At 51.6% G+C, this 26,888-nt stretch overlaps 1 protein-coding gene across 2 annotated transcripts in view; it reads left to right on the top strand.

Annotated features, from left to right (window-relative positions):
• ASTN2 (astrotactin 2) overlaps nucleotides 1–26,888 on the top strand; it is a 318,226-nt gene that overhangs the window by 42,796 nt on the left and 248,542 nt on the right. For both annotated transcript variants that reach the window (XM_066201587.1, XM_066201588.1), the window contains exon 2: nucleotides 8,735–8,922. In XM_066201587.1, the coding sequence (XP_066057684.1) occupies nucleotides 8,735–8,922 (188 nt within the window). The remainder of the gene's footprint in view (nucleotides 1–8,734; nucleotides 8,923–26,888) is intronic.

Raw genomic sequence — 26,888 nt, 5'->3', positions numbered from 1 at the left:
GCCTTATAAAGCTCTTGGCTGGTTCTAATGGAGCTCGGAGCTGTGCTTATCCCTCGAGGCTGGTGCTTGCTCCTCGGCAGCTGTAAAGCAAATGCACCTCTCTGCTTTGTCCTGGAGCATGCCTCACTCATCAAATCACCTGAATAGGTCATGTTGCCTTTCTGCTCCTGTCACAGCTTGCAGGGAAGACAAGTATGTTCCCTGTCTGTCCCTTTGTGACAATCCTGCTCTGCCCTGATGCCCACCCTGCTGTGGCAGGATGCCCTTGCCCTGCTCCCAGCTCCCAGCTCCTGCAGAAACTCACAAAGGGAAAACTGCTGTTGCTGCTGTTACCTGCACAAGGAAGAGGCCATAGGGGTGGCTTTCCAAACGTTTTCCCTTTGCACAAGCCTTATCTAGTGCCATGCTGGCACCCGGGGCTGCCATGGTGTCTGTGTTTGAGGCTGTCCTGGGAAAAGGCATCCCCAGCCCAGCCCAGTGCCCAGGAAAAGGCAGCAGGAGCAATGCAGGCAGGTGGGGGCTCACTGGGCTCCCTCCTTCTCCTTCTGTGGGATCTGGGTTATGTTATTGGCAGAACCCACCTGACCCTGTTTCCATGTGCCAGCATTTCCTGTGCACTCGGGAAACCTGTGCTGCCACTGCAGGTGATGCACGATGCCCTTCCTTGTGCCCCTTCCCTGTGCCCTCCCTGTGCCCTCCCTGTGCCCTCTCTGTGCCCTGCCTGTTCCTCTTTCCTGTACCCTTGCTGTGCCCCTTCCCTGTGGCCTCCCTGTGCCCTTCCTGTGCCCCTTCCCTGTGCCATCCCTGTGCCTTCCCAGTGCTCTCCCTGTGCTCTCCCTATGCCTTTCCTGTACCCTTGCTGTGTCTCCTCCCTGTGCTCTCCCTGTGCCCTTCCTTTGCTCTCCCTGTCCCTTCCCTGTGCCCTCTCTGTGCCCTGCCCGTTCTCCTTCCCTGTACCTTCGCTGTGTCCTCTATGTGCCCTCTCTGTGCCTTCCCTGTGCTCTCCTTGTGCCCTCCCTGTGCCCTGCCCAGCCACCTGCCCTGTGATCCCTTGGCTGCAGTGAAAACCCAAGTTTGTGGTTATCAGAGGGGGCAGCTCCTCCCAGTAGCCCGTGGTTGTGTCATTGGACATTTCAGATCCGTTCAGGCTCCAAGCAAAGCTCTGGTGTCACCACAAAGACACTGTGAAATGGCTGAGCTCTGCCAGGGCTTGGGGATCGAAGAGATTTTTTTCTTATCCAGGTGCTTTGTGAAGGCTTTCGAAGGCCATTCCTCTGGGTGTGTGGTGGGAATAGACCCTCTGAGGCTTGTGGTGGTCCTGCAGGAGCCAGGCTGGGTTTTCAGACAGGCTGGAGTCCCACGCAGGGCTGGGGCAGTGACAGAGAGGTGTCCCTGTGGCAGCAGGTACAGGCTGGCACCTGCAGTGGGGCAGGCCAGGGCCGTGTGGGGCTCAGGGCTGGGCAGCATTGCCTGCGCTGATGCAGCAGATCTACTCATTCCCTGTCCATCACTGAGCTTTCTGAGCCAGGAAATCCCCACAGTCTGCATGAAAACCTGCCCTACTTAATCCACCCTGAGCACAGAGCCAGTGTTGTACGCCTGTTACCTTCAGAAAAGCTTCACAATCAAAGACACGGATTTCTTTACCAGAGATTGATAGCTGGACCATCAAAAATGATGCTTGTGCCTTTTAGGTGGACTTTTTTCTCCCCATTTTTCAGGTCTGTCTGTTGTTGGATTTGAGGATCTGGAGTAACTGGAAACAGAGGGCTGTCCCAGCTTCCCCCATGCACTGACACAACAGCAGCTTTCATGCACCAGCAGCTCTTTCTCCTGTGACATGAGGAAGGAGTTGGCTCCTTCCTCTCCCTTGTGCCTTCAGGTGCTGCTTCAAAAGTAAACCCTGCACTTCTCTTGGGTGAGCCAGGAGGCTCCAGAGAAGTGGCAAAGCTTGAACTTTTAACTAAAACCCAAAAAAGAACCTCCCGTGCCTTAACACAGGGGTGAGGACTGAGGAAGGAGAGAGAGGAGGAGAGCAAAATCCATTCATCAGGGCACCTCCTTCACACCCATCTCTCTGGCCCCTTGCCCGTCACCTCTGCAGGACGCTCCAAAGAGGGGCTCTGATGCTTCAAGTCACATTCCTTCACCTGCTTTTTCTTCATGGCAGCATCCCAGAATCCCAGAACGAACCAGGTTGGAAAAGACCTTTGATATTATCAAGTCCAACCTATGACTAACATCTCCTCATCAACTAAACCATGGCACCAAGTGCCACATCCAGGCTTTTTTTAAACCCATCCAGGGATGGTGACTCCAGCACCTCCCTGGGGAGACAATTCCAGTGCCCAATCACACCACGGAGGGTGTGAGAAGCTGAGCACCCCTGGTGCTGCTCCGAGCCTGGGTGTCTCCTCTCTCTGGGAAAGCCTCACCCAGGACACTCTCCCCCTTGCTCTCCCATACCTGGTGCTTCTCAATCCAACAGAGATGGCTCGTCCAGGTGCCAGCAATTCCTGCAGGATCAAATTCCAGCACTGTCTGCCTCCACTGGCCAGGGGGAGCCTCTGCCCACAGGTAAAAACTGAATTGAATGGAAGGGAATTGAAAGTCAAAGGGCCCTGTAATAATTTCAGAGTGCCTGAGGCACCACACGGAAGCCCTGGCATTATAAATAAGGGTAATGTGCTGAAGCCTGAACTGCAATCAAAGCAGCTGCAGGAGCACGCAGTGTGCTGAGCTTCTCTGGGGTTTTTGGAATCAGGCTGAGATCTGTGGACAGCACAGGCAAATCAATATCTGCTCCCTGATGTGTTCAGGGACCGTAAAGCCTGGGATTAGGAAGGCAAAAGGGACGTGGGGATGGTGCAGAAGGCTCCAGAGCCAAGTCCAAGAGAGCGGAGTTGGAGCAGCCCAACCCTCCGGTTGTCTGGCTGCTTGTTCTTCTCCTTCCAGCAGAGCCTGGAAACAGCCAAACCCTCTGCACTGCAAATCCCATTTTGCCTCTGCAAGGTCAGATGTGTGATGCTGCTGGCCATGCGCTGCAGAGTGCTCCAGCCTGCACTTGGTGCCAGCGGGATCCCCCTTGAACCACCCCAAGACCAGGCTGTCTCCAGCCCTCCTCCATCCAGCATCATGCCTTGGATTTGGCATTGCTGGGTTAACAACTGGACTCGATGATCTCAGAGAGATTTTCTAACTCAATTCCATGATTCTGTGTCCGTGCAGACCCGCACAGCGCCAGAGCCACCCCCGAAATGCCCTGCAGGTGCAGCATTGTGTTCTCACAGACAGGGGCTTTGAAAGGAGATGATCAGAGGGAGCTTGTCATCTCTTTTTTTTCCGCCCTTTCTTAAATTTCTGAGCTTCTCTATTACTTTTTATGATCTGCAGCTGCATTTGTGTGTTGCCCCAGGGACTACTGTGAGGGGAGAGCATGGGAGGAGGTGTGTGAGGGAAAGAACATGTTAAAAAATGAGTGGAGGGGAAGGGGAGAAAAAACCTGAGCTAATGATTCGGATAAAAAACTCCACCACCTTGCCACCAAAAGACCCAAACTCTTACAACTCTTAGGGCCTGTTTGACTGCAGAATAGCCCCCCTGGGAGCATGGGGGAAGCCCCATTTCTAGAGTAATTCTGGAAGTAGTCTGCACAGAGTGTGATAATCTATTCCGCAGGGAGCAATCCTGTGCTGGCAAGGGCACTGGGGAGAGCTCTCTGTTTATGACTTTCTGCATAAATTTGCTTTATTAGCATAAGTGGTAGCTAGCACCGAAGAATCTCTAAACTAACACTTTATCAGAGGTTGGCGCCCCTGGAGAGCATTAACTCAGGGGAGCCTCTGGAATAACAGCAGATGGAATGGGGTGGCAGGATGAGGGGTGTGGAAGGAGGGGGCACAGGCTGGAAGGGTGTCTCTGTCAAAGGAAGTACAACCACAAACCAGATCTGCAGCTTCTCCTCTGCCAGATTAAGATGCCGAGTTGTGCAGGTGGGATGAGGAAGCCGGGCTGCGGGGTGCAGGTCCTGCTGGGATGGAGCAGGTGGGGAGGAAAAAACCTGGAGGAGCCTGGATCTGTGCACTGGAAATTACTCACTGGCTCCTCAGCCATCACCCCGAGCACTCTGCACTGGCAGGAAAGGTGCCCAGCAGGTCTGAGCAGCGCTGGGGAGCCGGCAGGAAGCACAGGGAGGGTTTGGTTATCCGGGGGCGGGGAACCTTGTGGGGATGAACTGCTCTAAGCAAAAGGGCTTATTTTAATAATGGTCTTCAGGAATGAAATAAAAATGCAATAATCATGGTAGATTAGCAAGAACAAGCCAATTAAACACAACACAGGCTTTGTAAAACGCCATGACAGATAAGGCAGGGCTGCAGCCTCCCGAGCAAGTGATGAGTGTCGAGGCATTGCATAAGGTTGGGATGGGGGCTGGGGGGAGCTGGGGAATGTTTCAAGCCTGGCAGGCTGCCTTGGAGGACGTAGAGGTAAAAAGACTGTCCCTGGCTTCAGTGAGACCAAGGGGGAGAGGAGGGAGGAGGTGGGTAGCGTGGCCAGGAGCCCGAAGGCACGGAGTAACAATCCTGCAACTTTAATATCAGCTGTTTCATTTTGTATTCATCATGTCAGCATAATCTGCTTTTATGGGAATCGTCTTGGTTCCCAACCAAGTGCATTTAGGCCCCTTTGCTTTTAAGTTTGATTGTAATACAAGTTGAAGATTTCAATGAAATGTTTATATGTAAAGGGTTGTAGCAACGGCAAAGGGAAAAAGGGGATTAGAGGGTTGGTTGGAAGGGATTTGCGGTCACTGCTGTCCCCTGCCTTATCCTGCATGAGTGACCTTCTGATGGGCACAAGCCCAAGTCACAGGCTGAGCCCTGGGAAGAGTTTGTTTGGATTGCTAGCTTGATTTCCAAGGAAAATGTTGAGGACTGTAGAAGTTGTACAAGGCACAGAGCCTGAGGAAGAACAGAAAAGGCAGGAATGCTCTCTGTGCCCTTTTCTTACTTTCAGACCATCCTCAGGTGATACCAAAGACTGGTGGGTGCTGCCCCTGGGCTGGGCTGAGCTGTGTGCTGGGAGATGATGGCACTTGTGAAGGTTTGGGGAGGCTGGAAGGGGAGATAGATCTGCTGGTGTTGGGGAGAGCAGATTCCCCAGATCTTCTGCTCTGGGATGGAGGTGGTGCTTGCCTGGGTCTTTGAACAGGGAGAAGGGGAGAAGTCTGGCTGCCTGCTGTGGGGAGTGAAGAACCTCCTCGTCTCTCCATTGTCTCCTCTCTGCTGAGCACAGTGAGCAGGTAGAAAGGTGGCATGGCAGATGTTTGATGGTCTGTTTGGCTGTTTTACTTGGTGTTTTACCCACAAAGGGGTGTTTGAGCCCCATCTGATAGCTCCCCATCTGCTGGATACTGAGAATTTTAACAGCTATAGACCACAAGTGCTTTTCCACTGCTGCACATTTAAAACCTTAACCGTACCTCATTCGGTTTTGGTGCAGGAATGGCTTTAATTTGTTCCAAAAGCGTTTGAAAGCTCTGATAAAAGGCAATCTTGCTGCAGACTATTACATTCTGTCTGATGGACGGGCTCTCACTGCTGTAACTACAGCAGACAGTGGAGTGACAATGTGTGTCCAGTGAAACACAGGCAGTGTAATGTTAGTGTCAAGTATATGAGGCCGAGAAACTTCTGTTTGGGGATTTTAGGATTCTGCAGCTACAGGGCTTCAAAAAAGCTTTTTTTAAAAAAATAAAAAAATTATTGTGATTGGTGAATCTGATTGATGGCTGGTGGTGTCCCGAGGGTGCTGGGGTAGTAACCAGGTGCCCTGAAATGAGAGCTCAAGCACACAAGTGTTTATAAGTGTGTGGGAATGGGTGCCCAGGCTTGGCAAGTCCGTGTTTGTCACAAATTGCCTGGCTGCTGGGTTTGCTCAAAATTGTGAAATGAATGTTAAATTGAAGTTTCTACTTTTGGAAGAGACCTTTTGAAAGTGAAACAGGCTTATCTTCAGTCTAGGCTAAAATCCAAAAAATTGCCTATATTTCAGAACTCCTGAGAAATGTTCTCCGTGATCCTTTTAAACATCCCATGCAAAAATGTGTGTGTAAGGGAAAAAATGTGCAGAAAGGTTGACCCTGGAGGTTTTTTCCTTGCTTCCCTAATGTGATGTAGCCTTTGGAGCTGTAGCAGCGGGGTTCTGGTGGCATCCACATGGTCTGTGCTGTGGGCTGGGTGATATAACCTCCTTCCTGAGCTCTTTAGGAAGGGTCTGCTGCAGGATATGTGTGTGATGAGTGTGTAATACTGTAAATCATCCCCTCCTGTGGGTGACTGTCCCTCTGGACAGAATTAAGATTATGCCTTTGCATAACAGAGTCTCTCCCTTGATGCTCTCATGCTCTCCTGTGCTCTGTTTGCCTCTGTGGATGATCTTGGATTTCTGCTGCAAAGCTGAGTGAGTGCTTTTGCTCCTAAAAGTAGCATTTGTTTTGATTTTAATTAGACAAGGAGATGCTTCTCAGTGCAGACCTTTGAAGTATTGCTGGGAAGATGACTGCAATTAAGCAGCCTTGATATTTCTCTCATTTTGTTCTTATTTTTACTGCTGTAAGAAACCTCCTGCTTGAGCCTTGCTTGGAGGGGAGAGACACAGGATTCATTCCATGAAATTCCCAGGTCTTGAAGGAGCTGCAGGGCTGCCGTGATTTACAGTTTCCAGAGAACGAGCAACACACTCTTGCTGCTGATTTGCTCCAGCAAAGAGCCTTTTATGTCAAAGGAGAGAAGGGTCATTAGCAGGATGTCAGGGCAGTGACAGGGATGTGACAGGGAGCTCGTGCATCCCCTCCCAGGCACAAGTGTGGGCTCTTGATGGATCCCTGTGTGCTCAGGAGCTGTTTGGTTTTTCTCTGTTGAGGGCTCAGCTGTGCACAGGGGTTGGGGATAAGGGAGGTGCAGTGCTGGGGGGCAGAGGCAATGAGCAAACCCCTCTGGAGAGATCGAGGTGACAGGGTGGTGGCTCAGGAGTGTCACCGGAGAGGTGCTGGATCAGGGATGTGGCAGTAATGGGGTGGCCTTGTCCGTGCCCTCAGCCCTGCAGGACCTGTGGTGTGATGGGTCTCCTCCATGAGCAGGTTGCTTGGCTTTCTTTTGATCCATGTTAGGATGCCAGGAGCTTGCTCCTGGAAAATATATTGATTTCAGGGGTGAGAAAAACTGTTCCTGAAGGATTGAGAGGTTTTCTTGTTGGGCTGGGACATGGGTTTGTACAAGTGCAAGGGGCTGGTCCTGTAGCCTGGGTGGCTGCTCATCACCCAAGTGTCTTGTTGAAGCATCATGTCCTACAAGGTGTGGGTGGCTTCTCAGCACAGCTTCAGCTGGGCTTGTTCCTTCCTTCCTCCCCACTGGGAGCTGGAACTGGATGTGGTTTTGCCCAGCTGGGCTCAGGGTAATGAAATGCAAAATGCCACCAGCCTTCCCTGGCTGCTCTGCCTGCAGGGGAACAAGCACTGTCCTCCCCACTGACCCTCTGCAGCCGGGGTGGAGGAGGAGGAGGAGGAGGAGGAGAACCTTGTTTCTGTTCCACTGTGGTGCCAGAAGTACCTGAGCCTGCGCTCTTCACTGTTCTGGGGCAGACACACCTGAAGAGTGGGTCAGGGGCTGTCAGACCTGGTCTCTTCCCAGATAGGAGGGAATTGAATTTGGGTCTTCCTCAAAGCAGGTGACTGCTGAAGCTGTGGGCCCAGTGACTAAGAAGACGTCTTGCTTTCCATTGCTTATATTGGAAATGGAAAAACAAACACAAAAAAGATGTGGTGGAAGGAGAAATATTTTGGCTCATTTTGTACTAGTATTTTTTTTTTTTTTTCGGATTTGATTCAGCTGCCAAACTGCCAAACCCGTTCTCTGCAGAGATGTGTGTGCAACGTGCTGGGCAGCTGTGGAGCTCTCAGTGCTCCTGGCCCACTCAGGAGCTGCAGCTGAGGCTGGGAGCTGCTGCCTTCACGGGCTCCGCAGGTCTGGGGGTGCCCTTTGGGTTCTCCAAACCCCCAGTTCAGTGCAGGGGTCAGGGAGAGCTGGTGCTGTGTGCTGGGGTGCTGTAATTCTGGCTCCCAGGGTGCCTGTGCTGTAAATCAGGATCGGGTGGGATGTCATACCAACAGAAGCTGCAGAAGGTGACTGGCAGATGCAGCTTCAATGTCAATAGATACTTGTCAAGCCTGGTGGTTTTCCCTTGTTGCTGGAGCTCACAATCTGTGCTGAGAGTGTCCCTATTAAATACAGCTGTGCTGCTGCCTCACAGCTGGAAGAAGGTTTCCATTGGAAATGCCAGCAGAGCGTGTCCTGGTGTCTGCACCCTGCCTTGTCTGGCACAGAGTGTCCCCCCTGAGCCATGAAACTCCCTTGGGCTTGGCTGCAGCTCCCTGGGAGCTTCTTCCAGCCTGTTTCCCGGGAAAGCCACAGGAGGTTTAGGGCATCCTGGGAGATTTCCTGTTCTTGCCTTCCTATTCTAGAAATCCCAAGGCACTCTGTAACCCCTTGCTTTTTGTTAAGGAAGACAAACATTTCTGTACATAAATAGGGAAGTAAACAGGTAGAGGCTAAAATTAAATAGAAGCAGCTCTGGGGGCAGGATTCAAAAGTTCTAATTCCCTTGATCACTTAGAAAAACACCTTTGGGCACTGTGGAGAAAACTGACCCTCAGCTGTGCCTTGTGTCCCTGCAGAGATGTCGGGGACCGTGTCGGACATTTCGCTGGTGCACTGGAAGCAGCAGTGGCTGGAGAATGGCACCCTGTACTTCCACGTGTCCATGAGCAGCGCTGAGCAGCTCTCCAGGGCCACCCCTCCCAGCCTCCAGGAGCCCTCGGAGATCGTGGAGGAGCAGATGCACATCCTTCATATCTCAGTCATGGTGAGTCCCAGCTGCCGGCAGCATCGGAGGGGATGGAGGGACCCCCTTGGAGGAGGGGGGTGAGGAGCAGGGTGGTGAGTCTGGCTTGCAGATGTTTGTGTCCCTTCTTGGTTGGGTCTCCAGAAAGGGAGGGATGTGTTTGAATGGGCCAGGGGGAAAAAAAAAAATAAAAATAGAGTGCTTGGTCTTCTGAGAAAATAAAAAAAAAAAATAAAGCAAAAGAGTGTGGGGAAGAAGCTGTTGGGAGGGTAACAAGGATCCTCGTGGTTCCTCTTGTCTGGTGAGGTGCCAGTGGAGTGTTTCTGCTTGGTCTTTGTGTTTGGGCATTGTGCAAAAGCAAGATTTTAAGCTTGGCCATTTCATTCTGAAATGCTGGAGTTTATCTTTGAAGTGAGTAAGGGCTGCAGCATTTCTTGTAAAGGACAAGTCTGACCTAAAAGTAAAAAGTTGATCCAGTGCTTTGAATGTCTCCATCTGGGGTGTTTGTAACCTTTTAATAATGCACTGTTCATGTGCTGTGTTGCCTTTTAAAGTTTCAGTATCGTATGAGGTGGTTGCCTACGTGTTTGGATCTGGTCCATGGTTCCCCCGTGTTTTAGAGCTCCATCTGTAAAATGGGATTCAGTGTATTGTCCCTTCAATCCCACTGGGTTAAGATATAGAAAGAAAGAAGTGAGGTTGGTATATCCAGTGTGTATGCACGCCATTCATTTGGCAAAGCAAGTCCTTTATGGGACTGGGGATCCCGCCACAGCAACCCTCTGCAAAAGGTGAATCTGTTCATCTCTTAGAACCTGGGTCATCTCCACAGCTTCTCTCCTTAGTTTTGGAAGGAGGAACAGAGACAATAACTGCACAAATCCTTTATTTTATTTTATTTTATTTTATTTTATTTTATTTTATTTTATTTTATTTTATTTTATTTTATTTTATTTTTATTTGAGCAAGCAGCCATTTGGCTTTTATAACTTAAATCTGGTTTTTTGAGTGTCTTGTCAACGGGGCTTTAGTTCTGACACTGAATGCATGTGAGAAGGGAGAGAGGCTTTGCATTAAGGCTGTTGGGCAAGATAAGATGCAGGACGGCAGAAGGGAAAGGAGCTGGGGCTGCATCTTACTGAGTTGGATAGGGAATGGTTTTATGTCCTGATGAAATTCTCAGTGGGATGGGGTGTTGGAGAGGAGGAAAGGGCTAGTACTGAGTACTTGGAATATAAGCCTGAAAATGTAAGTGAGAGACAGAACAAAGAAAGAGAACAGCACAACATGTGTGGGTGTGCAAAGCTCCATCCCTGGCAGGAGGTTTGAGTACAGGATTGTTTGGCTGTTGTGGGCAAACCTGAGCCCTGGAGAATTGCCCTGTGTCTGTGGGGTGACACTTTCTCTGCAGCCTGGTGTTTCCTGCTTGAAATGCAGATTTTCTAGCAGGGAGAGATTTAGTCCTGGTCCTCAGCCCTTGCTGAAGATGGTCTCTAAAATCCAGCTGATGTTTGCAATGACTGGAAAGTTCCTTTGAGAAGCTCGTGGCCAGAACCTTCCTTTGCTGCAGCTCAGAACGAGGGAGCAGTGGTGCCAGGGAATGGAGCTGACAGCAGTGCTGGGCAAAACCAAACTGTATTAACCCATGACAGTGTGTCCCAGGAATGTCCCAGGAATGGGTTGGCCTCCAATCCCAGGTTAGCCAGGGAAGATGTGCTTTGCCAATGGCCTGGGAGAACCCATGGTTTTGGCGTGAGAGTTAATTCCTGTCCTGCACCTCTCTTCCCTTCTGCAAAGCAACAGGAGGACAGGAGAGAAGGAGTTGTTCCTGCCACACACAGTCAGCTGTAATTCTACTGTCTTTATAAATCCTGACATTCCCTGCAGCAGGAGCTGAGGTCCTGGGCATGGATCTGGCTCTGGGATGGGGTCTGGGCTGCACGTGTGTCCCTGTAGAGGCAGGAGCCCTGCAGATCCCTTTCCTGGGTCAGGATTGCAGCAAAGGCTTGAAACTTTGCCCAGATTTTTCAGAAGGTTCATTAACTTCTTGAGTGAACGTGAGCCAAGTTTTAAGTTACCAGCAAAGATGATTCTGTTTTATTGGTTTGCTGGTTGGTTTTTTGTTTTTTTTTTTTTTTTTTCCCCTTCCTTGAGAGGCCTCATGGAGTTCTGATGGGGAAATAAAACGGGCACAGCTATTTGTTTCTAGGGTGGGATGTTTCACCCAGGCCCCTGAGCTGCTTTCTCACTCCTTTATTTCCCTTCTTGACCCCAGCTGGAGCCCATCCCAGAGGGCCCCATCACTTGAGCCCTCCTACCCCAGCAGTGGGGTTCCCTGGCTGTGCAGTGCTTGGCACAGGGGCCCTGGGTACCCCCTCCTGTCCCCACACCCTCTGTGTCCAAATCCCTTTTGCCTGGGGATACAACCTGTGTCCTCCTTCCCAGCTTCCCAAATACTTTTCCTTCCTCTTCCTACCATGAAGCCCAATGTCTCCTGTGTGCTTTCTATAAACTAAACCACTAAATCACTGCTATGGCCAAAATTCCAGCCCACCCCAGTGCTGCCTTGGCATTCAGGCTCTATGTGCCCCATCCATCACCAGCCCAGCATCCCGCCCCAGGGGACAGGAGGGGGACACGACAAAGTGCTTCCTTATCTCCTTTGAGGGGCTCTAACACTTGCTTTTACCTCTCTCTTCATTCTCCAGGTGATTTACAGGAGCTGGGGGAGGTTTGCCTGGGGGATCTGGTTAATCCCTCTCTTAGGGAGCCCTTGGCACAGTTATTGGGCAGTGAGACCTCTCCAAGGCAGGAGCTGGTTGGATTTCTCTCGCTGTTTATGGCCTGGCTGGGAGCTCCTGCTCTGCCTCTAAAGCCAAGACCCCCTCTGTGCTGCATGGGGGCTCCAGGGAGGTGCAAATCCTGGGTTTACTCCTCCTTTCAGTGTTTCTGGCTATCAGTCCGTGGCGTTCTGGTTTGGGATTGGTTTTCTTCCGGTGCAGCAGGAAAGTGTCCACGGCCTGTGTCCCTGTGGCCACCATCTACCCCTGCAAGGCACTGACTGACTGGGACCCCCTTCACACCTCCCTTCCCGAGCTCAAGGGCATCTTTGACAGCAAGATAATACTTAATTTTTATTTTTTCCCCTTTCCTAACTGTTTTTTCTTAATCTCTCCCCAATGAGACATAACATTAATTACTGCAGTTAAAGGGAATTCAGTCTCCATTACTCTCTGCCACCCATTTCCTCTTGGCTTGAGCGTCTGAAATTTGTCTCCCAAATGAAAAGAAGGGATAAAGGGAAATGAAAAACAAATATGCAAATGCAAGATTTTATTTATTTACCTTTTTTTTTAAAAGCACAGTGTCAAGTAGAAAGGAATCAATAGTTTTGTCATTATGCCTGTTGTGTTTTTTCACCATAATCTCAGCTGTCATTTGGGTTTAATTGTGTTGTTTCCTGTTGTGTGGAAGTAAATCTTATCTGTTTTGGATTAAAATTCAATGAAGGTCACAGCAGCTCGAAAACTTACCAGGCTGCAGCAATTAATGTTCATTTGGCTTTGATAAATTGGAATGTTCCCCACAATGGGACTGGAGTGGATTTCAGAAGCAATAATTCTTCCATTAACTCAATGATTCCCTGCCTGATGGAGTGTCTTGTCACTGCTCTGTTTGTCATCTGTCACTTCAAGGATCTGGGCATATGCCTGATATGATTTATCATGATTATTGGGGCTGCTTGTGTCAAAACATTTTAAACCACTAATTATTCCAGCCTTGTAAATTGCTTAATTTAACAAAACATAAGAGAGATTTTTGTTGTTGTTGTTGTTGTTGTTGTTTTTCCCCACCCGCCTTGTGTCCCAGTTTAATTGTTGCTTTATGTGGTGCTAAACCCAGCCCTGGTGTCCTGCGGCTTTGGCCAAAGAGGGGGGTGTTTGTCAGGCTCTGAGGGGTGGGTCTGGGTGGGACAGAGAGGTTTTCTCTCTGCACTGACCCTTTGACCAGGCATCAGGAGGGCCATTGCACCCTGTGAGTGCGGGGATGCAGGTTTGGGAAGAGGATACAAAGCCCCATCCCATCCTGCTGGTGGAGGGATGGGATTTCCTCTCTTGTGAGTGATGACAGTAAAAGTCTTGTGAGATACCAGAGAGGACCATCCCTGAATGCTAGGAGGTTTAGAAATGTGCTCTGTGCTGCCCCTGCTCCAGCTCCAGCAGAAAGAGGCTGGGATTTTTGGAGAGTGGTCATGAGGAAAAGCCTTGTTGCATCTCATGCCATCACCTTGCAAGGGGCCATTAAAGTGTCTGGTGTAAAAGGTTACCAGACCTCCTCATCAGGCTGCTTTTCTAAAAAAAATTACTATTTTTTATTTTTAATGCCCACTTTCTGCTGTCTGTGCTGGCAGCACACAAGTTATCTACTGGCTTCTAAGTCTCCCAGAGGATTTTTTTTAAACTCATATTTGTGGAGTTTCCTTTTTTCTTCTTGTTCCCATACATCCTGATGCTTCCCTAATGATCAGCTGCTGGTCCTGTGCTCCATCAACCCCTGAGCTGGGTGTAAATTGTGGTCTTAAACTTTTCCCTCTGCTTTCACATCCTGCTCTGAAGTGGAGCTGGGAAGGAATCCTGTGGTACACCCTGTGGTGTGTCCTTGGGGCTGCCTCAGGCTGGGGCAGCTCTCCAGTTCCTGAAGGAATCTCCAAGAACATGCAAGTTTTTAGGAGCTGTGATCACCTTTAGGAAAATTCTTCCCTGTGAGGGTGGGCAGGCCCTGGCACAGGATGCCCAGAGAAGCTGTGGCTGCCCCTGGATCCCTGGCAGTGTCCAAGGCCAGGCTGGACAGGGCTTGGAGCAGCCTGGGACAGTGGAAGGTGTCTGGGACTGGATGAGCTTTAAGGTCCCTCCCAACCCAGGCCATTCCACGATTCTATGATGTCTCTCCTTCCCACAGGTGGATGGAACATCATTCCAGAGCAGGTGGGCTTATCCCAGCTGGAATGGGAGAGGAGAGGAGGCTGAAACCCTTTTCAGAGCTGGGCTGATTCCCACTGTCCCCAGCAAACAGCTCCCTGAGGGATCACCCCAGATCCTGTGAGTTTTGGGCACATCCCCACCCAGGCTCCTCCAGCCCCAGCATTCCCTCAGACTGGCCATTCCTTGTGGGGTGCCTCGTTTCCCTACCCAGCAGTTTTTTTGTCCTCCTTGGTGCAAAACTTCCCAGTGGATTCCGTTCCCTCCCTCCCTGGTGCTGTGTCCTGGGTTTGCTGGCAGCACCACTCGACCTGGCTTCTCCAGAGATGCAAAACGCTGCTCGAGCCTTTCCTCTGGCTCCTTGCAGCTTGTCTTGCTGATGGCAGCACTGGAGCTCCTGTCAGCCAGCTCAATGGGAGAAAAAAAAACCCTGGTGTGACATGAGTAATGAGGTAGTGAAGAAGGCACAACATCTGTGTCATCATTTCTGCACCAGGAGGTCAACCAGATTCATCAAACATGCACTTCCAGCTTGTGATGTGTTTAGAAATTAATTAAGATAGGGAGAGAATTGCTGCTGCTGCAGATTTTCTTATCTGAAAGGTATTAAAAAGCTAAATTGATCTCCAATGAGCTGTTTTTATTAAAAAAACCCAAAAGCTAAAAGAAAAGCTCTAAAACCCCTGGGTTCAGTATGTCCCTGAGTGAGAATCATGTGTGGGCAGAGGAGAAGGAGCTGGCCACCCTGACGTGGAGGTGGAACTAAGCATCCCCAAATCCCTGGGATGGGGATGGGAGCTGCAGGCTCTGTGCTGACCGCAAACCAAGCAATCCTCAGACCATCACCAGTCCTGAAGGTGGCCCTCAGTTCTTTCCTGAGCCTCTTCAGGGTGGAGAGGGACTGGTGGGATCTCTGCTGGGCCAGGTGGCTCAGGGCAGAGGGGCTGAGAGCCTGCAGGCTCCGGGCTCAGGGCAGAGGGCTGGGTCCCTGCAGGCTCTGGGGTTAGGGCAGAGGGCTGGGTCCCTGCAGGCTCCGGGCTCAGGGCAGAGGGCTGGGTCCCTGCAGGCTCCGGGCTCAGGACAGAGGGCTGGGTCCCTGCAGGCTCCGGGCTCAGGACAGAGGGCTGGGTCCCTGCAGGCTCCGGGCTCAGGGCAGAGGGCTGGGTCCCTGCAGGCTCTGGGCTCAGGACAGAGGGGCTGGGTCCCTGCAGGCTCTGGGGTTAGGGCAGAGGGCTGGGTCCCTGCAGGCTCTGGGCTCAGGGCAGAGGGCTGGGTCCCTGCAGGCTCTGGGGCTCAGGACAGAGGGGCTGGGTCCCTGCAGGCTCTGGGGCTCAGGACAGAGGGCTGGGTCCCTGCAGGCTCCGGGCTCAGGGCGGAGGGTCTGGGTCCCTGCAGGCTCTGGGCTCAGGGCAGAGGGGCTGGGTCCCTGCAGGCTCTGGGCTCAGGACAGAGGGGCTGGGTCCCTGCAGGCTCCGGGCTCAGGGCAGAGGGCTGGGTCCCTGCAGGCTCCGGGCTCAGGGCAGAGGGATGGGTCCCTGCAGGCTCCGGGCTCAGGGCAGAGGGTCTGGGTCCCTGCAGGCTCCGGGCTCAGGGCAGAGGGCTGGGTCCCTGCAGGCTCCGGGCTCAGGACAGAGGGCTGGGTCCCTGCAGGCTCCGGGCTCAGGACAGAGGGCTGGGTCCCTGCAGGCTCTGGGCTCAGGGCAGAGGGTCTGGGTCCCTGCAGGCTCTGGGGCTCAGGACAGAGGGGCTGGGTCCCTGCAGGCTCCGGGCTCAGGGAACAGGAGCTCAGCCCAGCTGGAAGCTGAAGTCACCAGTCATGCAGGAGCACTGGGACTCGTACACAGAGGAGTTGTTGCTGATCCGTGCTGGAAGAAAGCCCCACTCCTCTCACCCTGACACTGTCCTGGCTCTTTCCCAGGATGGGACACTTTTTGACTTCAAGTTCCATTTCCATTTTAATGTGCCATTAACCAACTTCTTGCTGTCTGGGAGAAGGAGCCTTTTTCATCCACCTTCCCCCTCCTCTCCTTTGCAGAGCCAGTATAAAACAGGGAGTAAATGTAGTTAATGATGTGCTCTGATATTTAGGGAATTCATTTGGGGGGGATTTGTCTTCAAATTGTCACTTTTGTGACAATGGCACCTGGTATGTTAATAATTTTTCACCAATCTCTCTCAGTTTTCCACCTTAGCTCCAGTGAATACATTAGACCCTTTATGGCTTTCTCTCCATCAGACTTTTTCCACCCCACTGTGTTAAAATATGTAACTGGAGTATTTAATTTGCATCTCTGATAAAGGGAGGCTGAATAAATGCTCTCAGTTCATCTGAACTGAGCAGCAAACTTAACTTTCTTGTCTCATCCCCAGAGCAACTGAAGTTGGTACTGGGGGGAAAAGCAGCCATGGGAAGCACTGGGAAGGGGTTTGGTTCCTGCAGACGGCATCGAAGGCGTGGGAGGGATCTGCAGCCTGAGACAATTTCCTCAGCCTCGACATGCCGAGAATCGGGGATGGAAAACGTAAAAACTCCCATTGGGAAAGTGGCCGGTGTTGTCAGGGGGTGTGAGAGCTGGAGAGGGGGATGCTGAAGTCGTGAGGAGATGGAGGAAAAAACACCAGAGGGAAGGTTTTGGGAGTGGGGTGAGGAGCATCAGAGCAGTGTGTGCCTGTGGCACAGGGTGGGACACTCTGTGCCTGCCTTCGCCCCCAGCCCGGGTCCCTCTTCCCTGCTCAGAGGGTATTTTTATCAGTTTGCTGATCTCAGAGGCTTGTCTTGAACTTGTTCCCTTCCTTCCTCCTCCTCACTCTTCCCCTTCCCACCATCTGCCTGGGAGAAACACATCCACAGCGCTGCGGGGTGTAGCTGGTGGCCTGACCTTTTGGTGATCTTTTTTTTTTCTTTTTTTCCCCAGTGTGGGACAAGCAGATGGAAACCCAAGCTTTGGTGGGGTGGCTCTGCCTCAGCTCCTGGTTTCCATCCCTCTCCTGGTTCTCACCAAGCTACTGGGCTCCCGGAGAGAGCAATTCCACGTGGGAGCCCCGTGCTAATCCTGTGTGTAAAGTGCTGGGAGTGCTGGATTGGTACCTTTGAAACATTGACGTAAACACAGAAACGCTCTGCAGCTCCCAGCCTGGATCTAATTGCTTTAAACTGCCAGGCTCCAAAGTACATACGGCATTAAAATTGTCAGGAAATGTTATTCCAGGAAAACTCCTGTGGCTGCTGCCTTCTCCAGTGACGGCTGGGTGTGGGTGGCCCCTGGCTCTGAGGTAGTACCTCACGTGGAAAGTGTTTTCCTGGGATGCAGACCTGGGAACGCTGGCAGGGTGCAGGGGGTTGTCTCCTCACTGGGAGATGCCTGGGCCCTCTTTAGTCCCAGCAGGAGTATTATAATCTTCATCTTTCTGTTGGTACAGAAATGAGCTCTGACCGAGGAGCAGCAAAATGCCTTTTTTTTTTTTTTTTTTCTTCCAAACCTTGTGTTATGTGCAGTTCTCGATCCTCTCAGTTGTTATTTGTGTTTGAATGTGAGTTGGAAATGTTTGCATCCATTCAAGTGTTGTTGGTGTCAGGCACTGGCTCGTGTGAAGGTGAACTGTGCTCAACCTCATGCAGAGCAGCTCCAAGGTGGTTGTGAAAGATGGCACATTACAGCACCACAAAAGACTGAATTCTCATTTGATTGGCGAATCCTGAAGATGGGAGTAAAGTGTTGACGACAGGATGAAATGCAATATCATATTTGTCCCCAGAAATATATTTGCTCTCAGTTTGGGCTTTCCTTTTTTTCCCATTTAAAAATAAATTGGACTTGGTTTCACAAGGCGCTGTGACGCCGTGAAAAGGCAGAGTGCTTTTTGTTCAGGGAAGTGTCAGAATGAAATGTTTCTACTCTTCAACACTTTCTATATCCTCCCCAAAACCACTTACACTTTAGTTTCAGCTGATGTGAAACTGTCTGAGCAGATAAACCATTCCTGGGGAAAAAAACAAAAACAAAAACAAAACCCCAAAACTTTCCAGGCTGTGTGTGGAGTAACTGTGCCTGGAGCAGGGGAGATGTGGTGCTGTGGGTCTCATCATCACCCTCTGAGTGGCAGGGGATTCTCAGACTCCCAGCAGCAGAAAATAGAGGGAAGAAGCTCATGTATCCCTGATTTTCTCTGGCCATCGTTACGCTGCTCATACAGCACAGCGCTTTATGTGTGTCTGGGTCTCGCTGCTTTGGAAGTTGGGCAAAATTCCCACCGGCTTAATTGGGAGCAACATCAGGCCAAGTATGGTTATTTTTACCTGTCGCTGCTCCCACTCCACCTCCTCCCTCCCTCTCCATCCCCATGGGTGAGGGGGAACGAGCTCTGTTTCAGCTTTCTAAAGGTCTCTGCCAGCTCCGAGCAGGAGCCTTGTCATGAAGTCTCACGATGTGCAGCAAAGGAAAAGGGAAGAGAGAGAAAAAAAATGGAATTGGGCTTATTGTTAAATTCCAGTTATATAAGACTATAGGAAAATAACTGTTTATGAAGGGAGCTGGTTGACTGGCTCAGGTGGGTGCTCCTGGGCTGGATTTATGGCAGTGGCTGGAGAGGGAGCGAGTGGGAACATCAGCCCCAGCCCTGCTGGGATGCACTTGGATTTCAGGGCTTGGAAATTTTTTTTTTCATTGTGTTTCCCTTTATCCAACAGGAAAACTGGTGGTTTTCCTTTCTAGCTGCCTCCTTTTTAGTCCCTCAGGGGAGAGGAGACCATGTTTTGTTCCGATGGAAAGTGAGGAGCCTGCCTGCAGGTAAATGGCAGCAAAGCCACTGATGCTTTAGCAGCGTCAGGAGTCTCCATTTCCCTTCCCAGAGCTGGAGCTGGGTACCAGCTCCTCACCAGCAATTCCCTGAGCAAGCTTGAGCTCTCCTGCTGCCCTGGCTGTGGTTTTCCTCACTGCACCAAACTCAGGCTCAGGGTGAAACCAGCCTGGTGGGAGCAGCAATTGTTGGGGGAACAGACAACATCCCCACAGTGTAGAATCTTGCTGCTTATTTGGCAGCTTTGGAGCGTCATTCTGCAGGGGTTGGAGTGGTTGGGTAATGCAGAAGGAAAGGGATGGAGAGCCACGTGTGCTGGGAGTGGGAAGTTGCAGTGGGGGAATGTCTGGCTGGAGGGTGCTGGGTACTGCCCCAAGGGGAGTCTCTCACCATGATTAAGCTGCAGGTTTCACCTGGCATTTCCAAGAGAGCCATCATTATTCAGGGCAGCACGGAGCCTGCCAGCCTTCCTCTGCCTCAGAAATGGATGATTTAAATTCTCCCAGCTCAGGTGCCGGCATGCAGCTTGGCCAGGCAGTACCAAGGATCTGATCCCACCCTGCATCCTTGGGGTGACAGGGACCTTGGGATGGCTCAGCTGCTTCTCCCACTCCTCTTCCTCATGATGGGGATTTGGGGTGTGTAGCTCTTGCACACTGTCCCTCACACCCTCCCAGGTGGGTTCAGACACATCTTTGTCCCCTTGGACATTGGTCCTTCATCCCCTCACATGTGCTGAGGGATGAATATTGGGGTGCTGCTTAGGGAGGGTGGGGTGAGGCTGCCAGCCGTCCGTGCTGCAGGGTTAGGCAAGGAAGCGGCTTGTGTACAAACTGCAAACAAAAGCAGCGATTGCTGCGAGTCATGGAAACAAACAGGAATGAGGCAGCAGCTCCAGGTATGGCATTGATCAGTGCTGAGGATTCCTTGTGCCTGCAGCAGCCGGCAGACAAGCTGAGAGATGTCTCTGGGCTGGGGTGAGGATTTGGTTAACCAGGAAGGCTCGTGCCTTAGGCTGAGGTTGTGGAAAGGATGTGGGTGTGGCTATGGGTGTGACTGTGGGTGTGGCTGTGGGTGTGGCCATGCCCTCCCTGGCTGGGAATGGTGTAAATTGCCATGAAAGCTTTTCTGTCCGCCTTACATGACCTGCAAGGAGGGGCTCGTGCTGTCACTGCCTGCAGCTCCCAGATCCTGTAGTGCCACAGCCAGCTTTTTTTTTTTTTTTTTTTTTTTTTTTTTTTTTTTTAAATCCTGTTTTGCACCAAAGATCTCAAGCATCAGTTGCCTGGGTGTGTTTGGACTGGTCATGCTGGTTGGACTCACAGATTTTAGCTTTCCCTTTGAAGGCCTACTTTGACCTTGCCTTGAGGCATCCTTGGGACTGGTTTGGGGCCACCCTTTCCCAGATCCACCTGGGCCACTGGTGGCTTGATCTGGGATGAATGCTGTGATTCTCCTCTTCCTCTCTGATGCTTGAACTGCCTCTGCCACAGAGCCCAGCTCCTCCTCTGGCTGTCTGGGGGCCGAGGGCAGGAGGAGGAGTCCGAGGCGTTGTTCCAGTGGCTGCTGCTGAGTCCTGGGAGCTGGGGAATAGCCTTGCCAAAGGAGAGAAGTGAAGTGACCTGGTTCTTCTGGCCCCTCTGCCCTGTGAGCTGGGAAGGGAGGGATAAGCAGGGCTGTCCAATGGCTTGTGTTCCTGGTGTCCCCCCAGGACAGGGAGAGAGGGGTTCACGTGAGCCTCTGTGTGCTCTGCAGGGAGGCTTTAGTGACACAGAGATTTTTTCACCCAAGCTGGTGCTGCCTCAGGATCCTGACTGCTGTGGTTCTGGCTGCCTCTGTCCCTGGATGTGGGATGTGGTGGTGTGCAGAGGAGCAGGCTGTGCTCCCAGGGCTGTCTGGAGCATCCCAGGTGTGGCAGGGACAGCTGAGCCTGCACAGGTAGCTGGTGCCCAGCCTGCTGATGTGATGGAAAATGAGCGGGTCAGTATCAGTCATGTGCTGTGTGTCCCTTTGCCAAAATGATCACGTTTCACCTGACCTTTGCTGATATTTGTGTCTCTGCTGGAATCCGGTCTCTGTCCTTTCCATGCTGGAGTGTTTTCCCATCACCTGTTCTGGGTGGGGGCTGTACAGCCCTGCTCAGGAGAATCCCCCTTGCTCAGTTGTCACCCTGACAGGGGGCTCTGTGTGAGTGCTGCCATCAGGTTCTTGCTGGGTTGGATGGCTGGAGTTGTCCCCATGCTCTCCTGATCTGTCTCCTTCCTTCCCCTCTCCTTTGAAGAAAAAGGTTAATCAAATATTGGACAGATCCTGCCATTCCCTGAGATGCTCTGAATCTCCAGCAGCAGGTTTTTCACCCCTGCTGTTTTCTGGGTGCTGGTGACTCCTCTCTGCACAGCATCCTCAGCAGAGGGGCCACCTCCATGGGGTCTGCATGTCCTGGAGGGGAGACAGGCTCCCTACCACCCTGCCTGTTTTGGGCCGTGAAATTTTGAGGCAAAATCCCTGTTTTACCCCCATGCACTCAACCCTGTTAGCAGCATTTATCTCTGTGGCATTGCTGGGGGCGAGTGCAAGGTCCTGCTTTTGGGAACTCCATGCAGCAGTGTGGGGTGCAGGGTGAGTGTGCAGAAGTGCTCCTTCCTGCCTTGCTTTCCCTGGGCTGGCTGGGGGGTGTGGGGAGGGTCCTGGCCACTGAACAAAGCAATGGCCCCAGGTTATGTCCTCTCACCTGCCACAGCTCCATCCCCACAACTTGGACATAGCAAAGCAAGGAGTTTGGGGGCTTTTTCTTTTATTTTAAAACTTTTCGCCCCCATGCTCTTCCTCTTTGGCACTCAGGTCAGCGGGGGGAAGGAGCCTCCAGCCAAGCTCTCCATCACATGTCCCTTGTTTTTTGTGTGTTATTTTTTTCCCACTGCTGCCCTTGCCAAGGGAAGGACATTGTGGAGCCGCCGAGGCTGGCAGGGGCTGTAATACCGCCTGCCAATAGCCTCGGTGTCTGAAAAGACTTAGGAAATGCAGCTCTAAATTAGCTCCCAAATCATCTTCTTCCCTTTCTCTGGCTGGAGAACCCTGCAGAGCCAGCCCTGGCTCCCCGTCTGCCGTGGGGCTCCCCAGGGAGCAGCTGGCTCTCCTGTGGGGCTGGAGAGGCTTGGCCTGGAGGACACAGCACGATGCTCCATGGGGATAACAGGAAGGACCTCAGCATGGGTGGCTCAAAGCAAGTGGAGCACTCCAGGGACAAATTCCTGCTGTCCCTCCTCCCAAAATTGCCCCGCTGCCCCCCTGCCCAGCTCCCTCCTGGTATAACCGACTGGGAGATGGGTTAGGGCTCCCGGCTGTGGTGCTGGAGGGCAGCAGGGGAAACAAAGAGTTGATGGACAAATGCTGAAAGCCTCCCAGGGGAGGTGGGAGCCCCATCCTATGCGTGCCCCAGGGATACTGCTGAGAGCAGCCAAGGTCACGGCACTGTTGGCAGCACACACAGCAGGGACATCTGGGGCCGGCAGAGGCTGCAGGAGGGGAGCAGGAGGCGTGCTGGCTGTGTGTCTGCTGGGGAAGGGGACAACCTGTGCCCTGGCCAGCTGTTCCCCTCAAGCACTTCATTCCTGCCCTTGCCAGGTCAGTGGGTGAAGGCAGCAGCTGCCGTGAGACGGGAGCAGGAGCAGCTCAGTGTCCCTGTGCTCTGCCTGGGCACCACATCCGCAGGGCAGAGCTTCTCCCAGGGCTTTGGAGAGAGCTGGTTTTGGAGCAGCTGAGCCTGGGGAGCAGCCTTGCTCTCAGTGCTGCTGTTTTGGCACTGTTCTGTCTCAGAACTTTGTCTCTGCTTCTGTTGTCACCTCTCAAGAGAGAAACGGGAAGAGCTCAGCTTTGCTGTGTCTCCTGGAAATTCAGGCTTCAGCTCTGCAAATGCCCGGAGGTTCTGCATCCCCCCCGGGCACTCCAGCCTTCACACTGAATGCAAATTGCTCTTTAAACGTCCCCGTGGGTGGATTTTAGCGCTCAGGTGCTGCAGGCAGAGCGCAGGCATCACAACTGATCTGCTCCGCTGACCCCAAACCACCCCAGAAAGGGCCTTTGTGCCATGGTGCTCTCATCCCACCTGGATTTGCCATGGGTGAGGATGATGATGCTTCCCCTGAGGGTAGAGCGTGGCCAGGATGTGTTGCTGTGTTGCTGTGGCTCAGGGAGGCCGGGCCAGCATTGCACCTTCTCCTTCTCCTTCCCTTGGAGGCAGCACGTGTGTGGGAGAGGGAGCGAGCTCCGCAGAGCTGCCTCGGGCACTGAAGTCTGTCCCTTCATCCTAACAGCAGGCACCTTGGGAAACAGCAGAGGAAAATTCCACTTCTACAGCACTGCAACTTGGGTTTTGTATTATTATTTCTTTTTAAAGGCTCTGTCAGGCTCCTGCTCTCTTCCCCCTCCCCGCACTGCGCAGCCAGCTCTGAAGCAGAAGTGATATTTTCTGCCAATGCAATGATTAGCCTTTCTGCTAATGACCCACGAACAGTGTCCAAAATAAATGAGCCCAACCTGCTCATCTTATTAGCCAAATGATTGCATAGAAAGAGGAAATATCTGCAGAAACAGCTTAGGCAGCTGTAATTTGGGAGCGTGGAGGAGTCACTGCTTGAAGTATGGAGGGGAGCCATATGTCTTCAAAAAGCTGGGAGAGCTCTTGTGTTATTGGGGTGCTTCTACTCATCCCCTGCTCCCCCTTCTGTGAAATAATTGTTCAGGGCTGGAGCTGTGTCTCTCCTCAAATTCTGTTGGTTCCTGGGGCTGGGGAACTGGACACAGGTAGATATTTGTCCTCCTGTCTTCCTTGTCTGGTTTTTGGCTTCCCACGTCCTGCAGATTCCAGGCAGCAGCAGTGGGATGTTGGTCAGGAGAGCAGCTGATGGAGTGGGCAGCACTGAGCTGTTCTTCAGGAACTGCTCCTGTGTCCTTCAGGCTGTTCCCAAAGCACTTGGCAAGGTTGTGGAACATCCTTGTTTGACACAGGGAGGGATGAGGAGCAGAAAGGGGAGAGGTGAAGGCCAGGGGGGTCTCTGCAGAGAAGGGAGGTGAAGGGGGTCTTGTGATCCCCCTCACAGATCATGGTGACACTGAAGTAAAACAAGAGTTTGCTTTGGAAGGGATTTCAGGCTGTGTGTAAATGCAAGAGGGAAATGGGGCTGGGTGCAGGAGGAGAGTAGAGTGTGAGGATGGGGGAATATAGGGAGAAGCTGGAGGGCTGAGTGTGAAATTCCTCCTGATTTTAGGAACAGCTCGACCTTCTCTGGGAGATGCACTCCATTTGAAAGGTGGGTTGTCTTCCCAGGTGCTGCATGTGTGCCTCAGCAGGTGTCTTTCCTGTCCCTGAGTGAGGGGACAGCAGTGTGGCTGTCCTGGAGAAGGGCGCTGGGAGCTGAGCCAAGCCTTGGAAGGTTGACCCTGTAGCCTTGAAGCTGTATCACAACAGAGGATGAGCACAAGCTCGTGTCTTGTATAATAGCAGCGAAAAACACGCTGGATCTTCCTGTCCATTGGAACTGGAGGCCTGGCTAATGATGCACCAGCCCTAAAAATTGCTGAGGAGGGTGAGGCCATCCTCTTCCAGCACCCTGTGTGCACCCATGTGCCTCCCTGACTTTTTCTGTGGCACAGCTGATGTGATTTCCCTCGTGCCTGTTCCCTTGTTCAGCACCTCAACTCATGGGGTCCCCTCAGTCCCTGGTCCCACCAGGACCTTCAGCGGCTGACTAGGACCAGAGGCCCGCTGGATATTCCATGTCTCTGTTCACATGTGTGCATGTATATCCATGAAATACAAACCCCATATAGCTATGTGTAAATTTATTTTTTACCAAGCTGGGATCTGAAGGGTGTCTTGTACAGAAATAAGAACCATGGCTTTAATTTTCAGTTTAACTACATTCACACATAGCTACTTCATTGCTCCTCTCTGTTTTATGCAGGCAAATTCTGGACTTCTTTCTTCCTTTCCTAATTAATGGGGGAATTGCAAATTACGCATTTTTTCCTCCTAAGAAGTTTTGGGTTTAAACGATTATCTGTGTTTGGAAAACATCCTGACAGTGCAACTATTGAAAACTGGAACACTGAGTGGATGAGGCGATGACCCTGGCTCTCCCTGCACCTCTCAGTGTCTCTCACTGCACTCAGGAATGCTGCCCTGGTCCCTGGGGCTGGGAGGTGGCCGAGACAGGGGTGTGGCTGTGGATGGAAGGTTCACCTGCACGCCCCAGGCTGCACGAGTGTGTTTGATAACTTTTCCTCGTTGTTCTCTCAAACAAGTTTTTCAGGTTAATGCTGAAGTGGTTTGGCTGTGGAAGGTGTGACTGCAGGGTTCTGTTTCTTTGGGGTATTTTCGTTTTGCCATTTTTTGGTTGTTTGGTTTTGGCTGGGCTGTTTTCTATAAGTTGGGGAGTTGCTTCTTCAGCGCCCCAACCCTTCCACACTGCCAGCCCTGTCGATGGCACTGCCCTGTGTTGAGACACTCAAAGGAACTCGTCATTCTCAGGGGTTTTCAGGATGAAGATTTGCTTTTCTATAGGATCTGTGGAGTGGAAGGGATTTGAAGCAGTCATCGAATCCACCTCTCTGCCCTCGGGTAGGATCAATAACCCTTTGTCGCTGGTGATGGATGCTTCTCTGTCCTGTTCTGCAAGAATTCCCGGTCCCTGTGGGCGGCTGTTCCAGCCTGCCCTGTCTGACACGGATCAGGGTCCAGCAGCCCCACCAGTGCTCTGCCTCCAGCCCAGGATTTCAGATAACTTTTGCACCGTTTGGACAGATTTAAACGAGCAGGAGGCTTGAAGTGATGGATGGAAACCCTTTTCCTGTAAATGTTTTGCTCTGAGGATTTCGCTGCAAGTCTCTGGCTGCTGGCAGCGTGCAGGGATGCAGGCTGGCATCCCCCCAGGGCTACAGGGCGACCACAGCTGCTGCTTTTGAAGAGGAGGGGTCTGAGCACTTCTGCTTTTCTTTCCAAGCTGCCCTCTGAACATTGGGTTATGCCCCTGCTCTGGATGTCAAGTCCATTCCTCTCTGTCCAGCAGCTCATCCCTGCAGGGACAGGGACATTTGGTGCCTGAGGCAGGGACGTGGATTACTGAGGCTCTGAGTTCTGGGATTTCATTCCCTGGAGCTCCTCTTTGGTCTGTGAAAGACACATTCAGCCTCTGGTTTTAAAACCCACACTCCTGTCCAGCGAGGGCACCTTGTCTTAGATCAGTAACCGTGCTGCTCTTCTGTGCTTCCCAGCACACTCCACGGCATTTATCCTTGGATTTATGGATTTATTCTAGTCCCACTCCCATGAAATACGGGTGGGGCTGCTCCCTGAGGGAGCTTTTCCAAGGGCTCATCCAAGGATCACAGCCATGGACCAGAAAGGCTGAACCACCAAGTTTCCAGTGCTCTGTCTGTAGCACAAAGTAGAGACTCCATTTATATATATATATATATATATATATATATATATATATATATATATATATATATATATATGTGTGTGTGTGTATATATATATATATATATGTGTGTGTGTGTGTGTGTGTATATATATATATATTTTTTTTTCCCCCTTCCTTTGTTCTGTGGGAAATTACTCTTGAGTGATGAAAGCCTGAGAGAAGGTCAGATGCTGAGGACAACAGCTGAGTCCTTGGGGAGTAAGAGGCTTTTTGTTTGGAGCAAGGGGAGGGTTTGAAAGGTGGAGGAGCTTGTGCAGGACAGTGCTGCCTCTCAAAGGGCTTTTACCTCCACCCCGGAGCTCCCTCCTCTCCTTGCCATGCAGGTGAGCCTCTCTGGGAACGCACACGGCTGGATATTCATCTCCCAATCACTCTTTCCCCTCAGGCCAAACTGTTTCTTTTCCAGGGCTCTTCTCAAGATGGGAGCATTGAATAAACTGGGCTTAATTTAGATTAGATGTGAACTCAGGCCAGCCACACTACAGGCACCACATTGAGGAGATGGAGTTCGCTGGGAGTTTTTTCCTGCCTCCTACAAGCTAAAAACAAACTGCTGGGGGATGCCTGTGTGTGGTGGGGGGAGTGAGCAAACTAAAGCTCAGCATTCAATAAACAAAGAGTGGAGAGGAGCTTTGTGAGCCCAAAGGTGTGGGCAGAAGGACTTTATTAGCTCCATTTGAAACATTTTGTCTCCATTCCTGTTTAGCTGTGGAATCTAACTTCATTT

Source organism: Chamaea fasciata, unplaced genomic scaffold (genome assembly GCF_029207755.1).
Source record: "Chamaea fasciata isolate MVZ Bird 193981 ecotype frontalis unplaced genomic scaffold, bChaFas1.0.hap1 SCAF_20, whole genome shotgun sequence".
Taxonomy (NCBI): domain Eukaryota; kingdom Metazoa; phylum Chordata; class Aves; order Passeriformes; family Sylviidae; genus Chamaea; species Chamaea fasciata.
Note: the sequence above shows the minus strand (reverse complement) of the source record. Positions and strands in the feature narration are given on the sequence as shown.